This window comes from Gorilla gorilla, chromosome 17 (assembly GCF_029281585.2).
Source record: "Gorilla gorilla gorilla isolate KB3781 chromosome 17, NHGRI_mGorGor1-v2.1_pri, whole genome shotgun sequence".
In the NCBI taxonomy this organism is placed as follows: domain Eukaryota; kingdom Metazoa; phylum Chordata; class Mammalia; order Primates; family Hominidae; genus Gorilla; species Gorilla gorilla.
The window spans coordinates 41906850-41922874 of NC_073241.2; the positions used below are offsets into that span (position 1 = coordinate 41906850).

The 16025-nt window shown below is 42.9% G+C and overlaps 1 protein-coding gene across 17 annotated transcripts in view; it reads right to left on the bottom strand.

Annotated features, from left to right (window-relative positions):
- PTPRM (protein tyrosine phosphatase receptor type M) overlaps positions 1–16025 on the bottom strand; it is an 826718-nt gene that overhangs the window by 51046 nt on the left and 759647 nt on the right. For all 17 annotated transcript variants that reach the window (XM_031003686.3, XM_031003684.3, XM_063699394.1 and 14 more), the window contains one exon: positions 12286–12383. In XM_031003686.3, coding sequence (XP_030859546.1) covers positions 12286–12383 — 98 coding nt within the window. The remainder of the gene's footprint in view (positions 1–12285; positions 12384–16025) is intronic.

A 16025-nucleotide genomic window follows, 5' to 3' on the forward strand; every position in this document is an offset into this window, starting at 1 on the left:
CTTTTGTAAGCCTTACTCTTCACATCAACATTTTGAGCTTCTAATATTCTTTTCCCTTTTCCTGAAATTAGCCAGAGTTGATTTCTGTTGCATGTAATCAAAGAACTCAGATAGGCCATCACTCTGAAAACACTGAGGCAAAAGGTTGCCAGTAACCTTTTCCTTGTTAAGTCAGATGGTGATTGTTCTGCCTTTGGATGATCCACTCTGTCTCTGCAGTATCTCCAGTGTGGCCCTTTCCCCTTGTCACTTCCACACCCAAATCCTTTGGGGCTCTCTGTCATTCATGAGCTGAAGCCCAATTCCTGATGTGGTATATCCATGACAAGGCCTCAGTTCTCCCTATAATCCCCATTCCCTATCTCCCCTGGTTCATACTGAATCCCTGCAGCTTCCCTCCAGGGTCCTGTGGTTGCCTCTGCCTGGAACACCTTCCCTCCCTCCTTTGCCAATTAATTTTCATTTGCTCTCCCACCTTCTGTACTCAGCACCAGGCACCCCTTGTTCTGAGATGCATTTATTGACAAATCCCTCCAACCTCCACTCAACTCCACAGCTAGATGAGGTGCCTCTTTCATGAACTTCCACAGCATGCTGTGAAACCTTTATCATGGAATTTCATCCCTTTGCTTGATGCCCCCTCCCTGTGTACAGGGACACACTTAATTTGTCTTAGCATCCCTGGCTTTCTTTGACTGCACATTGAGTGGTGTGAATGCAGCATATGCTTATGAACTGAAGGCATCCCCTTCTGTCTTGTTTGTGATTTTCCTCTGTCACTTTTCCTCTTTTCTTGTACCTTTAGTTTGAGAAGGCAATTACATCTTCTTTTCAGACTCCCAGTTACTCTTATGTCTACTCTATCACTAAAAACACACTCCCAACCATTATAATCACTGTCTAGACCCTGTTCCCTTCTAGGTGCTGCTTCATCTCTCTCCTGTGACTCGCTGCTCCAAGAACAAGCTACAGTTGCATCTTTGCTGCACACTTAGCCACTGTTCTACTGCTGCTGGATTCCTGGTTCTATCACCCCATGGGAACTCGGTAAGTACCAAAGACATCTCCAGTGCTAACGGGGGGCACTGTGGAATGGGGAGAGAGCATGGGCTTTGGAACTGGACAGACCAAAGTTTCAATTCTAGCTCTACGCCCTTGGCCAAATTATTTAACCACACCAAGCCTTACTTACTTAGTTTGAAAATAGGAATCTTTAAATGTACTCAGAGGGTAGCTGTGATAAGAGCAATAGGGCTTGTGAAACATTTAGCAGGATGCCTGACTCAGTACATTCTTTCTCTCTACCTTGCTCTCTGATTCCTGTTTACCTGGCCTTTCTGTAGCTCGTGACCTGGTCGCTATCCCCTTCCTGTTGAAATGCTGTCTTCTCTTTGTTCTCATGATCTGGGTCTCTTTGTTCTCGCCCTATTCCTCTTGCTTTCCTTTTTCCAGACTCCATCCCAGCTGTTCCTCCCGACTGCCCCCAGAAACAGATATTCTCCAGTGTTCTGTTGTGAGTCCTCCTCTTTTCTCTTTCCACTTTCTCCCAAGAACTCTGTTCTGTTACAGTGGTTATCACTTTGCATTATACTTTTTTTTTTTTAGATGGAATCTCACTCTGTCACCCAGGCTGGAGTGCAATGGTGCGATCTAGGCTCACTGCAACCTCCGCCTCCTGGGTTCAAGCGATTCTCCTGCCTCAGCCTCCCAAGTAGCTGGGATTACAGGCACCCGCCACCACGCCCAGCTAATTTTTTGTGGTTTTAGTAGAGATGGGGTTTCACCATGTTGGCCAGGCTGGACTCAAACTCCTGACCTCAGGCAGTCCACCTGCTTCGGCCTCCCAAAGTGCTGGGATTACAGGCGTGAGCCACCGCGCCCAGCCGCATTATACTCTTTTTTGTTTGCCTTTTTGTCCCATAGTTTGTGCCATGTCTTTTCATCTTGATATCCCCAGTGCAGCCAAAGCCTAACACACAGTAGATTCTTGTGAATAAAGGGGGACGCTAATATTTCATAGTTTGTTTCTGTGTCTTCAGCTCACATCTCTCTCTTGAGCTTTCTGGAAAGCACCACATTATTGCTCATTCAGCTTCTTAAACTCAGCATGTCCAAGATGAAACACATTGCCTCTCCTTATACCTACTTTTATTTGGGGGTGTGGGGGTGGGCTGGAAAGAGATACCCATTCTTGGTTAATACCCTTTATAGCAACCCAAGTCACAGTGGTAGAAACCCTGGTTCATTCTCAAGTTCTCCTCCTTCCTTATCAGCACCACCTACCCACCATAACACCCAAACTGTATACTCCTCATAAATTCCCAACACCTCTGCCCAAACTCAAGCCCACATCATCTTTCACCTAGAGCCTTGCTCTAACCTCCTAAACGTGTCTCCATACTCTTCCATAGCCTTTCTCAGCCTTTTCTTAATGGTCACCAAGATTGTTTTTCAATACCAATTAGAATACATGATTCACCACCTCAATGCCTCCCATTAAAGTGAACAAGCAAACACACACACTGCCCACTTGCTACCTCTCCTTCCTTCCTAGAAACACATTTCAAATCCTCATCAACAAGCCTGCAGTTAGCTTCCCGGCCTCAGAGTTCTTCCCTCATCAGCTGCATCAGGCAGGCCACTAGCTCTTTCTCCATCTTGCCATTTCCTCCCCTTCCTGTGCTTTCCCTTCCTTATGCTGCTGAAGTGGTTACTGTCTCACTCCTGCCATTTAAAATGCTTCCTCAGCAAAGACATGGAATCAACCCAGGTGTCCATCAATGGTAGGCTGGATAAAGAAAATGTGGTATACACACATTTTCTACATAGCCATAAAAAACGAAATCGGGCCGGGCGCGGTGGCTCACACCTGTAATCCCAGCACTTTGGGAGGCCAAGGCAGGTGGATCACAAGGTCAGGAGTTCAAGACCAGCCTGGCCAAGATGGTGAAACCCCATCTCTATTAAAAATACAAAAAGTTAGCCAGGCGTAGTGGTGGGTGCCTGTAATCCCAGCTACTTGGGAGGCTGAGGCAGAGAATTGCTTGAACCCAGGAGGCGGAGGTTGCAGTGAGCCAAGATTGTGCCATTGCACTCCAGCCTGGGTGACAGAGTGAGACTCCATCTCAAAAAACAAAACAAACCAAAAAAAAAAAAAAAAAAACCAAACAAACAAAAAAAAAGAAAAGAAAAGAAAAAGAATGAAATCATGTCCTTTGGTACAACATGGGTACAGCTGGAGGCCATTATCCTAAGTGAATTAACTCAGAAACAAAACCAAATATCCTATGTTCTCACTTGTAAGTGGGAGCTAAACATTGGGTATACACGGCACAAAGATGGGAATAAACACTGGGGAATATAAAAGGGAGGAGAGAGGAAGGAGGGCAAGGGTTTAAAAACTACCTACTGGGGACTATGTTCACTGGTTGATGGGATCATTAGAAGCCCTAACCTCAGCAACACTAAATATACCCATTTAACAAACCTGCCCATGTGCCCCCTAAATCTAAAATAAAGACAAAATAAAATCCTTCCTCCTACTAAGGTCCAGCTCTTTACCACGTGCTCCAAGAAGACCTAGATTGCCACAGGCAGAATGAGTCCCTTCGTTGGTACTATCACATTCCGAACATGTATCACAGTTCATTGTTGATATACGGTTCTCAATGACCACAGGTGATATTCTTTGAGGACAATGAATTATAACTATCTTTGGATTATTAGTGTCATAGATACAGTAAGTACAGCACTAAATGTTGGGTTAAATTGTGCTGAGAAGGGATTAAAAAGCCTATCTTTGGGCTAATTTGTGAACATGACAAATCGAGCTCTTTGGTTGAACTTTTTACAGAGGGGAACTGAGGTTTTCAGGCAGAGAAAACCTCCAGGTTCACCAGGGCAGCCAGGGAACCATCTTTCCTGGAGGAGCTGGTGTTGAGGAGTCTGTAGAAGGCCTTTCTCCTGCTGCTGATAGCTCAGTATTCGTTAGTGCCTCCTTTCTTGGCTGATGTGCTGGGGGTAGTGGCGTGAAGCCTGGCAGTGCCTGGATGGGAGTCATCACAGGCCACACTGCCAATCTCCTCTTTGACTTCCAGTTTTGTGTTAAAGTTACAGCAATTCTAGTTTAGGAATTGCTGCTATTTCCAGCAGAAACAGATAATTCATGACCTACAGAATTGAAGGAATTCAAGGCAAGGTGCAAACTCCACCATCTCTGACAACAGAGAGGCCGTCCCTGTGGCCAGATTTAGGGAAAGGGTTCTTGACCAATTGCTTCTACTGGGCCTACCGGGAAGGACCCACAGCCTGGTGGTTGTGCACAGGAATGGCTGAGAAGGTGAGTTTGCAGAAGTGGAAACAGGCACAACAGATGCTCAATTTATTCTGTAATCCTTACAGTAATCCCGTGACACAGGAGGGTATTAGTGCATCATTCCCTATGCTTAACAGATGACGAATCTGGGGCTCAGAGATGTTGCAAAGGGCATGGGAAGAGCCAAGGCCTTCTGATTCTCTGACTGACTTACTATAAATGAGGAAGGGCTAAAACTTATACTAAAGGACAGAATATGGCAAGTGACATACAGAGAGGATGCTGATGAGGGAGATAAAATAGCCAGTTGAATAATCAGGTCAGGTTTCCTTCTTAGAAAGGGTGGAATTTTCAATTAGTATTAAAAGAAGGGCCCTGGTTAAGCAGGCATAAGGAGGAAGGCAAGGAGGTGCTGTCCCTGCACTGTCCCAGACAAAAGCCATTAGTCACATGTGGCCATTTCAATTTAAATTAATACAAATGAAATAAACCTCAGAAGTCAATCTCTCAGTCACAATAACCACACTGAAAATACTCAGTAGACCCCTGCGACTAGAGGCTCTGCAGGGACTGTGTAGACCTAGAGCATTCCAAACTGGCAGGGGTTTTCCTGGAGAGCTCCACTGTGCATGGGCCAGACAGCACCAAAAGCACAAGGAATGCAGTGCTGGGCGTGTGTGGCAAATGGCAAATACTTTGTCTGCCTGGCACTTCAAACACTTGTAAGAGAATGCTGGGAAATAAGCTTGCCATAGACTAGAGCCACACTGTGAAGGCACAGAATAGAGGGATCTTGAGGTTTGGGCTTTGTTCTGGATTCGACAGGAATCACTGAAGGATTCTGAACAGATGAGTGGTATGTCAGGAGCCAATGTTTATAAAAATTAATGCAGCACTGACACATGGAATGGATAGAAGATGGTGTTGTCTAAAAGACCACCAGGATGGCTGGACAGTAGAAAGGAGAGCTTTATGGGGGTTATCGGTTTGCAAGCTGGGAAGAGTCTCCAGCACGGACTGAAGGTGCTCTCTCTTCAGAAAGAAGGACAGGTTGGCTTTTATGCCTCACCAGGTCTGTATCACACAACAGAGTCATACGTATCAGCAGGTTTGGGGGGAAAGCTATACATATTTATAAAGGGAGCTGAGCACATGTGCAATAGGTAAACATACATGTACCATACATCCCATGTTCACTTTGGGGTGGGGTTTTTACCATGAAAAGAAAATGGCATTTGGCTCTTTACATCAAAAGGTCAGCTATGGGACACAAAGACAGTCTGTATGCAGCCTCTATGAGTTGCTGAAATGGGCTCAAGGTCTACAGCTGCTTATCAGGAAAGAGTGTTTTCAAGGCTGGTCCTCTGTCCAATCAGAGTTGCAGTGGTCTGGGTTGTGACTCAGAGCTATAGCTCCTATTGGTAGGGAGTTTGGGCATAGGAACTTAGAGGATTTGCCCTGACAGGCCCTGAACCTTCAACCTGTAGGTAACTCTGTTTCCTTCATCTTTCTGTCTTAGTTGATAATGGGGCATCCATTTTGGCCTCTGAGACCACAACAGCACAAGGTGACCACTGTGGATGCTGGGGTGACCAGTGTGAACACCAGGGTGACCAGTGGGGACGCTGCTACTGGGACTGATATGAAAGACTGTGAATTCCCAAGCTGCACTGGAGGCACCTTGAAAACAGGAGGCAGGTGTGCTGTTCACACGGTGTTTTTATGGCTTGACATTGGATTGGGCTGAGTACAAAATGAAGTTTGTTTTCAAGCCTGAATGATAAGAAGAGGTACTGGGGACCAGGAGTCTGAAGATGAATGGACAAGCGTAGTTTCTAAGGTGCTTGGTTTGTGCCAGTTGTGGGACACAGAGGTAGAGATGACCAATGAGCAGTTAAATGCCCAGGGGTAACATGCAGGAGGGAGGTAAGGCTTATGTCAGCTTCATCCTATGATAGGTGAAAGGATGACAGTAGATTGAGATGAGGAGTGTTTGCTGAATGAGCATAAATTATTCAAAGGCTAAGACTGTAATTACACAGGTCACAAAAGATCAATCTTAAATATCAGTTTATGAAAAAGGACCTATGAAAGTAACAGTGAGCGCTCAAGATGGAAAACTGTCAGCAATGTCTACAAAAACAATTTCCCTCTTCCCTTTCTCATGAGTTTGATGTCTTGGAACAACTCAAGAGATTTTGTAGTAAAAACGATTACTAATATTTTTATTCTTATAATTAACCAGTATTTCCACACTTTTTATAAAAGGGCAACCTTGCCTCTCTCTTGCTTCCTCATTGATCCTGGGTTTGGTGGCTGTTGCAGAAAAGAAGACGTTTTTTTCTTGGCTGTGAGAGGGGCACCTGGAATCTTAGTATACCTTCCTTGTATGTGAATTAGAAAGTTGTTAGTTCTGACGTCTAGTGTTCATCGTAAACTTTTCCTTTCATGACTCTTTTAGTGACAAGTACTGTGAGAGGAATTTTAGGGCAGGCTCCTTGGGTGGAAAATATCCAAGAATCCATGTAGGTGGTTTCTTCCCATCTCCTACTGTGATAGAGGTCCACAGCTCTGGTCCCCACTTCTCTCAGCTCCAAAACATTTTATCTTCTGTTATCAGAACTATTCAGAGTGACTCAACAATAATTTTCCTAAATGACTGTGAGACCTCATTTGGATTTTTAATAAACAGTCACATTCTAATGAGGTCTTCATAAAACTGACTAAATATGTTTAGAAATAATTAGCTTAAATTACCGGTGCAAAAAGTCTCCTTTGGGAGTCCTGCAGATTTGGTTATAAGACTTCTGGCAGATGGAACAGCTCAATACCACAACAGAGTTTTTGAATCTCCACACAAACGGTGTAAATGGGAATGCCTGGGAAACAGGCGACTGGATTAAGAAACTAAATGTCCCTCAGGTGGGTTCATTAAAGAGGGAAAATAATCACAACACGTTCCAGCGCCATTTCAATGCCAGGTGTGCAGCCGGTGGCAGGTGCCAGGAAAACCGACAAGGGTCTCTTCCCAGAACACGTGGGCTAAAAGGGGAGGCATGGTGGTGACAAGGAAGTCTTAGATAATGACAGGTCCTGGCAGATGTACCGGGGACCCCGCTGGAGGGAAGTGCAGCATCTGTGTCTTCTGCACCAGGTGCTGCGACAGGAAAGGTCTCCTGGCGGCTCCAACACCAGCAATTAGGGCCGCCTAATGCAGAGCGCTTCAGGGCAAAATGGGGGGAAGCAGGTCCCCAGCTCTGCCTTAATGAATGGCAGCAAGTCTGTGTAAACAAACACGCATCCGCCTAGCTCATGCTTAATGCATGAAGGACGCACTATGTGCGGTACACATGTTAAGTAGGTAGCTATTGCCCTTAAAAACCATGTCATTTTGATTTCTTGGGTGGTTTGTTGTTGTTGTTTTTAAGCTAAAAATGGAGGAGCAATCTGTAAACAAATGTGCAGGATTAACAACGGGAAACAGCCTGGAACAAGGAGAGTGCTTTTCCCATGAGGGAACATGACCTCTTGTCAAAACCCCCAAATCATGCCAGACATTTCAAGGACAGATGCCATAATTTCATTACTAAAGTCAGGCCCATCCAAGGGGCTGATGGCAACGAGGTGGGGCCTCTTCAGAGCTTACCCGTGTCCCCACAAACCTGGTAAGGATTTGGAAGAATTTTTTTTTTTTTTTAATAACCTTACCAGACCTAAAATGGTTGAGTTACTTTAAATCTATGGACTTAGATTTATGGGTAAACCAGAAACTTAGTTACCACCACCCACTTCAGCCACACCTTATTGGAAACAAAATTTCCATGGTTATTTGTCAGAAGGAATAGTTGCTGTCATAAAAATCACCAGTGACTACCCTGGATGTGACGGGTCCAGGTGCCTAATGGAAGGAACAGCAACCACCACTACATAGCATTTTCATTCCTTTTCTAAACCCAGGTCGCTCTGAATGAAACCTGGCTCCCTGCAAATTGTGCCATGTCTCAGACACAGTGGGCTTTAGTGTGTAATTATTATTTTTTGCTGCAGTAATTCTACAGCACAATTTTCTTTTGACTTTTCAACCAAAGACTATGCTGTCCTCATCTTTCCTTAAAGTAAAAGGCTGTATCACACAAAATCAGCTTAACCTCTTAAGCCACTGAGTCCAGACACAGTGGTGTGCTTTGGAATTCCAATTAAGCAAAAAATACATGTGCCTTTATTTTTAAAAATCCAGTAATAGTTGTTATTTAGCAATTATCTACTTTTCAAAATAATTTACTGAGGACTCTTCCTGTAAGCGAGCTCCAGTGCAAATATTGAACGTGTGCATGGGTGCACAACTTTCTGGGAGTGCTGGGATTGTGAAAGGAAGGCACCCGAGAGTGGGCTCCAGGTACCTCTTTCTCCCCATCACATGTGGGTGGTCAGCAAGGATGTGTGAAGTAAATGAAGGAGTCAGATGGGACTATACTTCTCAGGGGAAGAAACACAAGCACATGAAAGCAGATGAAATGTTTAGGCTACATGAGGTGGCTCTGGTGTGCTCCGTGACACTATGGCGAGGTACTCTCTTTATTCACCTTGCTGGGCATTTGCTCAGGGCCCTGGGCCTGGAGGGAGAGGCCGCTGAGCAAGGCCATCTCTTCCCTTCAAGGAACTTGCTTTCCAGTAGAGTTGGCCTTTTTTTTTTCAATAGTCATTAATGTTTTCATAGTAAAAGTAGGTAGATTTGGTGTGCGGAACAAAAAGGGTCTTTTTCTTCAGTCTTAGGTTTGTTGGTGGAAACCTACGGTTACACTAATAGCTGTATTATTGAGTCCTCGGAATGGGCAGGAACTTCTCTAACCTCCTGACATGTGGAAACTCACTGAATCTTTACGAGAACCCCATTAAGCAGGCTGTTATGGACTGAATATTTGTGTACCCCCAAAACTCAAATGGTGAAGCCCTAACCCACAAGTGTGACTGTATTTGGAGATAGGCCTCCAAGGAGATAATGATGGTTAAATGAGGTCATTAAGGTGGGGCCCTCACCCAATAGGATTCGTGTCCTTGTAAGAAGAGACACCACAGAGCGTGCGCTCTCTCTGACACGTTAGGTTGCCGCAAGAAGGTGGCCACATGAAAGCCAGGAGGAGGGCCCGCACCAGAAGCGGAATCCTGCCAGACCCGGATTGGGACTTTCCAGCCTCCAGAATAGGAAGATAGTACATGTCTGTTGTGTAAGCCTCCCGGCTTGTGGCATTTAGTTATGGCAGCCCAACCAGGTGGACACACAGTACTGCTAGTTTCCTCTTTCCAGAGAAAGGTCTGCGGAAGGAGAGGCCCAGCACCCTCTTCTAGGCCGGGCTGGTGGTCCTCCCTGCCTCAGTAGCCTCCTCGCCAGCTCACCTGCACTCCCATGCTGGCTCCCGGCAGAGACATCATTGAAAGAAAGAAATGGTTTCTATACTTTTAGTACATAAAATATTGCTCTGGAAGTGTTTAAACTTTGCATAATAGCCCCATAGTACCTCCCCCCTTGTCTGGTCACTTATTATATCCTTTGTAATACAGATAATTTTACGTAAATCTTACTATCATACATTTTCCTATCCTATTCCTTAATATGTTGGGCTTTTGGTGTCTTACATCTGGCCTCCTTGGACCTACTGGTCTATTCATCTCTTCCTATCTACTATGTGTGGCACCTATAATTTTACCTTTTACTGTAGTCTTGTCTGGTTTTGATATTGAGGTTATACTAACCTCTTAAAATGAAATGGGGGAACAAGTTTTCTTTTCTGTTCTCTTAGAATAATTTTTATAAAATGTATATAATTTATGTATTTTTATATATTTATAAAATGTTATATATTTTTAACATTTACAACATTTGAATTATCTGTTCCTTGAATATTTAGTACCTATAAATACACTGGTACATTTCCATGCGTCAATTTTTAACCAGAATTCGAGTTTAAGATAATTATTATCTACTCAGAATTTCTGTTTCTTTTTGAGTCAGTTTTGGAAAGTCATATTTTTCTAGAAAATTACCTAATTCATCAAATATATTGTTATTCATATTATTCTATTGCAGTACAAAAAAAATCTGCTATTGGCTATATGTGGTTTTTCTCTATTTATTTCTGATCTGTTGCCAGAGGTCCATGTTATTAACCTTTTCACAAAACCAGCTTTTTATTTTGTTGAACTTTATTATTGCTTCTGTGCTGTTTAGTTAATAAATTTCTATACTATTATTTCCTTTTCTCTTTCTTTGGTTTTGCTCTGTTCTTCATCTGTCTTCTTGAATTAGATGCTTAGTTGGTATTTCTTCTTTTCTAATAACAACATTTAAAAACATGTATTTCCTTCTCTGGTACCATGTTATTTGCATCTGACAACTTTAACACTATCATGATACTTTATGATTCACAGTTCTAATTATTTTCTGATTTTATTAGGTGTTTACTTCGACCCTGGAGTTGGCCGAAGTGCTTTACCCCCACAGATCCTACCTAAGTGAAAATGGTGTAACTTCCTTGCCAATTCCCTGGGCTGGCTGGTGCTCCTCTCCCTTCTCCCTCCTCCCTCTCCCTACCCCTACTTCCCCAGTTTGCCCTTTCTCTGAGGGTCTACTCTTTGTGGGTTTTGGTTCTGTGTGGCAGTCAACATCTAAATTCTTAGCATTGTACATGTCCACATTATTTCCTGCCCTCAGTGGGCTTTAAAACCTGGGATCCAAGATCACAAAGACTGATGCTGCCCACCGTCCCCCAACACTCACACAGAACCCCCTGCCCAGCCTCCTAAGGGTGCATGCAAGCGCTACACTCCCTAGGATCTCTAGTCCTCACTTTATTTCTGGTCTGTAGTAGCTGTCTTTATTAAGGGCTAAGCTAAACATTTAAAATATATATATTTGCATATGCATGTGATATACATATAAGCATATTAAAATACATATTTATATTTTTATCTAGAATTTCTAGATGTCTGTAAGGGGATTTTCAGGTTAATGTGCCATTTTTGCTAGATATATATATATATATATATACACACACACACACACATATATATACCTCCTACTTATATTGTGTGTATGTATATATATATATCCTATTTACTGAATATTCTCATTATGAGAGAATTGTGATGTCTTTCTTCTTCCTGGTTTGTGCCTCCTGAAACCTGAGAATCTTAAGAGACAACCCCTTTATGGCTCCTGTCTCACTGTTTCAATTCTAGGATAACCTCTAGGCTGCCTTTGCTGAGGGCAAATCTCATGATGCCAACTTCTGTTCAGTTAGCACAACCATGGAATTCAACCTACTGTAAATAAGGCAACTGCATGCTGTGTGTTTGCTCATTTTAAAATTTCACTTTGGAAATAATCCTATAGCATACTACTACTGAGATTACAACTATGTAAAAGTTTCCTGGTTAAATAAAAGCACTGCTCATAAACAGTTACTATGGAGAAGGTAGTACAAGACCTTCAGAAAGATGATGCTTTCCATTCCACAGGTTTGGAAACTGAGACACAGGAAAGGCCAATTTAAGCAAGAGAAGATGCTGGAATTCTAATCTAAGGATTGAATCTAGAGCTGCACACTGTTTTTAGAGCCAATTTTCTTGAGTTTGGGAATGTAGCCATGTCTAATGCAGCACCCATTGAGTTTTGACACTCAACAATCAGCATTCATGCTTAGAGGTATTTCTGTGCTCTCAATATAGCCCGATAACAACTGCTTTTAAATCTTGAGTGCCTTTCCTGTCTGTTGCTATCGCAACAAATGAAAGCAATTCAGGCTATGTTTACTGATAATTTATAAGCAAGTGCAGCAAGCAATAGGAGGAGCTGGAGTAGTTAATGTTTTGGGGAGTACACATAATAGTTCAAAAGCTTGCCTCATGCCTTACTTTCTGTTACCAACTAAGCAAGGAACAAAATGGCCATTTGCAGCAGATGGTCCACTCACCCTTCCCACTTCCACAAGATTGGTCACCATGATGATACTTGCAGTGTTTTCGTGCCACACCATCCTCCAGAAGTCATAGATGGTTTCCTGCATTGGCCCTGCAGCAAAACACAACAGAAACTTTTTGTTTTTGTTGTAAGTTTCAACTGGAAAATTTCCGGGGCTTGCAAATACATCTATTAATACCCACATGCAGTTCCCTCACTTTTACAGATGGACGCAGGTCTCTAGTGTCAATGCAAAAAGATACTCTTTCTAAAACTGCACCTATAGAAATATCAAATTTGTCATTTGTCGCTGAATTTTCTCATGTCATCAAACATCTTCATTTGAGCTCTTTTTACCCTTCTTAAACTACTACCGTGAAAGAAAGTTATTTCTCCATCATTTAGCTATTTATCTCCACAGTACTCAAGAGTGAAATTTTAAAAAATAGATAACATTACTCTTTCTGCTAACAATTGGCAGATATCCCAAGGAAGTGGTATATAGAATGAAATGAGCCTCTATAGGAAAAATGGCCTCTTCTTGTTTCTAATATTTTTCTTATTCTGTGCTATCTGTCAAATTAATCCATTTTTTTTTCTGCTTGACTTTCTAAAGTAAGAGACAGAAGTTAAGAGTTTTAAGCTGTTGCAGTTCCTCTCACTGAACATAAAGATTCCTGGCAGAACACGAATAGCCATCTACTTCGTTAGCTCTTGGGATCTGAGCATTAAAAAGCTCTTTCCTATGGCTGGAAAAAAATAAAAAAGGAAAAATATATATTACAAAAGGCCAGTGCTACAGAGAGAATCAGGTACAGAAAGTTGGAATTTAAAATTTCTTTTAATCCAGATTTAAAAAAAACACAAACTCGACTTTGTGTCCATGCATACTTGAGGGTATAAATGTAAGTGTAGAAATCTTTATAAGACATGTAGAAAGGCAAGGAAATGAGAGAAATGCAACTTCAAAGGCTTGGAGAGTCACATGATATATGTGAAATCATAAAAATGTTCAGGCACATCCAGGACCAGAACCCAATTGTACTAGGTATCTTGACATTTCAGATTCCCGGAGCTGGAGCTCAAATATTTGAATTTGAGATTTGCTTCTGCCTTTTAACTGGCTGTGTGATTTGGGGCAAGTTACTTAGCCTCTATGAGTTTCAATGTCTTCTTTCTTTATATACTGATCACAGTAACACCTCTCAAAGTTATTTTGAGGATTTTTGGAATTAATGTATACTCAGGCATTTTATAAACAACAAAGCAATAGAAATAAAACAAGATGCATTTAATGATGTTTATTAATAGCTGTCCTTTTGCAGCAGCCTGGACACTGAACAATAGTGACACATCCAAGGGGCCCTTCAGTCACTCCCCATCCCTCTTGACCAATTAGCAATCGGTTCTTGTGTAATGTTTCTTCTCCTTCCTCCCTGTCCAGGCCTCCTTCCTTTCTCTCCACAACACAAATTCCTATCATTTCTCCCTTGCTGCTTCTGACTACACTGTTACCCTCCCCATAAAAGCTCACTTGCTCTCCTGATGTCTCTGCATCTAATCCCTTTGGGGAAGGGACCATGCACTCTGCCTCCCACAAAGCTCCACCATCCATTTTGGCCACGTCCCTTGGCATGTGCGTGCCATTCTCCTGATGTAGAGGCTGAAGATTTCAGTGACTTTAATCTAAGGTTACAGAGGGGACAAGTAAACATCGGATTCCATCAATCACTACAGTTCTGGCTTGCAGAGAGGTACATTCATTGTGTACTTAACAGCTTGTTACTTATTCACAAGGGGAAAAAGAAGCAGCGAGTCCTTCTTTGCGCAAACAGCCCAATGTGACCTCTGAATCAAAGGGGGGGGGCCTTCACTAGGTACACAGGGCTGTGCCACCTACTCAGAAACTTCCAGAAATAGTTCTGATGACAATGGCTCTAGTGGATGAATCAGAGGTCCCAGCATCATGGACAGCTTGTGCCTGCAGGAAGAGCAAAGCCACTTCCCTTGTCAGGGCCCAACAGGGGTCTTCTCACAGACACTCTAGGCTAGGGGCCCCATTCTGCCTCCAGCATATTCCTCACTCACCACTTCTTGCCAGCCGACATTCTGGGATTGCTCGGTGTAAGACCCCTCCCAGAGGGGAACTCAGCCTTCTTCGTTTGCTGCTGTTTTCTTAGTGCCCTAGGAAATGCCTGGCACATAGCAAGAGCCCAGTGAATCAATGAATGGATGGAGAGTCTGTATGCATGTGTGTAAACCATATTATTATGACAGTGTTATGTTAAACCCATACTAGGTACTATGTCAAATTAAGACATGATGTTTGTATGACTCCCTTTCTCAACTTACATTTCTAAGATTATCTGGAGAAGCTTGAAAACACAGCACCTTTCCTCCTTTTCAATTCATGGAAAGGTGACATCTTCTGCAAGGATTTCTTCAGAAGGAGCATAATTATCACTGTCCTCACAGCACAGCCTTGGAGCTCTGGAATTAAACCACTGCTCCCAAGCACTATACAGATCACTTCTCTCAGTTTCCCCACCCAAGGCTCTGCTTCCAGCTTAGCTCAGTCCATCACCCTAGGTAACCACAGTACAATCCTAGCTTCCCAGTGACTGTTCTCTACGGGAGGCAATGGTTCTCAACTCTAGCTGCTTATTAAAATTACTGTGGAGATTTTTTTAAATTCTCAGGTCCTAACCCAAGAGACTCTGACTGAACTGGGTTGGGGTGGAGGTTGGGTCTGGGTGTATTTTCAGATCTCTCCTGATCTATAGCATCAAAGACACTGGCTTCGTCTTCCAGTATAACCATCAGGTGCTCTCCTATGGAGTTGTAACTGTGAAACACCAAAGATTTGTTTGTTCTGAATCTCCTGACTAGTCTAACCTTGCCTGCAAGCTCTGTGAATCATGGAATCCTGTTTTGCTCGGATGTAGAAGGAACTCCATTCATAACATGTCATCTAGGAACATGACCATGCCACCTCACCTCTGCGGCTGGGCATCAGTTAAGATGGCCTGGGTTTTCACATGTTTACATAATGAAATTCGCATTGTCTTTAAAATAAAGGGTGTTTATAAGCACTAGCAGCTCACTTGGCTGATAATATACACTTAGTTTTTGTGATTTTCTTATCCATTGACCTACGCTAAAAAAAGATTAGGATACAAAAATAAACTAGGTGAAATTCTTTTCAATGCTAAAATTAGATATGTGGATCCAGAAGAACAAAAAGAATTCGGTGTTAAAATCTAAAAATGAAATTGAACACAAAGATTATTCTAAATAGATCCCAGAAAGAAAAAAAAAGTGCAGGCAGAGACATCTCGCTGCAGTGCAGCTGGCCTCGCTTTCTCCCGCTCTCCTGCAGGCGTGGGGCCCTGTGCAGCCAACACTTGGTGGCCGTTCCTTCTGCCACACGCGTGGCTCCCTCCCTGGCCTGGTCACTGTGGTGGCTCAACAGTAAAATTGCTCAGGGGTGGGCACTGGTGATTCGTGGCTGATGATTCCAGACATTTTTCCAAATGTTCATTCAAATCCTGTTTTTTTGTGGGTTTTTTTTTTGAGGGTAGAAAATAGGGAAGGTGCCCAAATAAGGTTTTTAATGCAGAATGTATCAATCCTGTTTTTTCTTTTCTCTTCCACATATTTCAAATCATTTCCCAAGATCTCAAGTATTACTCAGCTAACTGTCTCCTGGCAAAATCAGAATGTACACTCCAGGCCAGGGGAGGGGTGGACTTT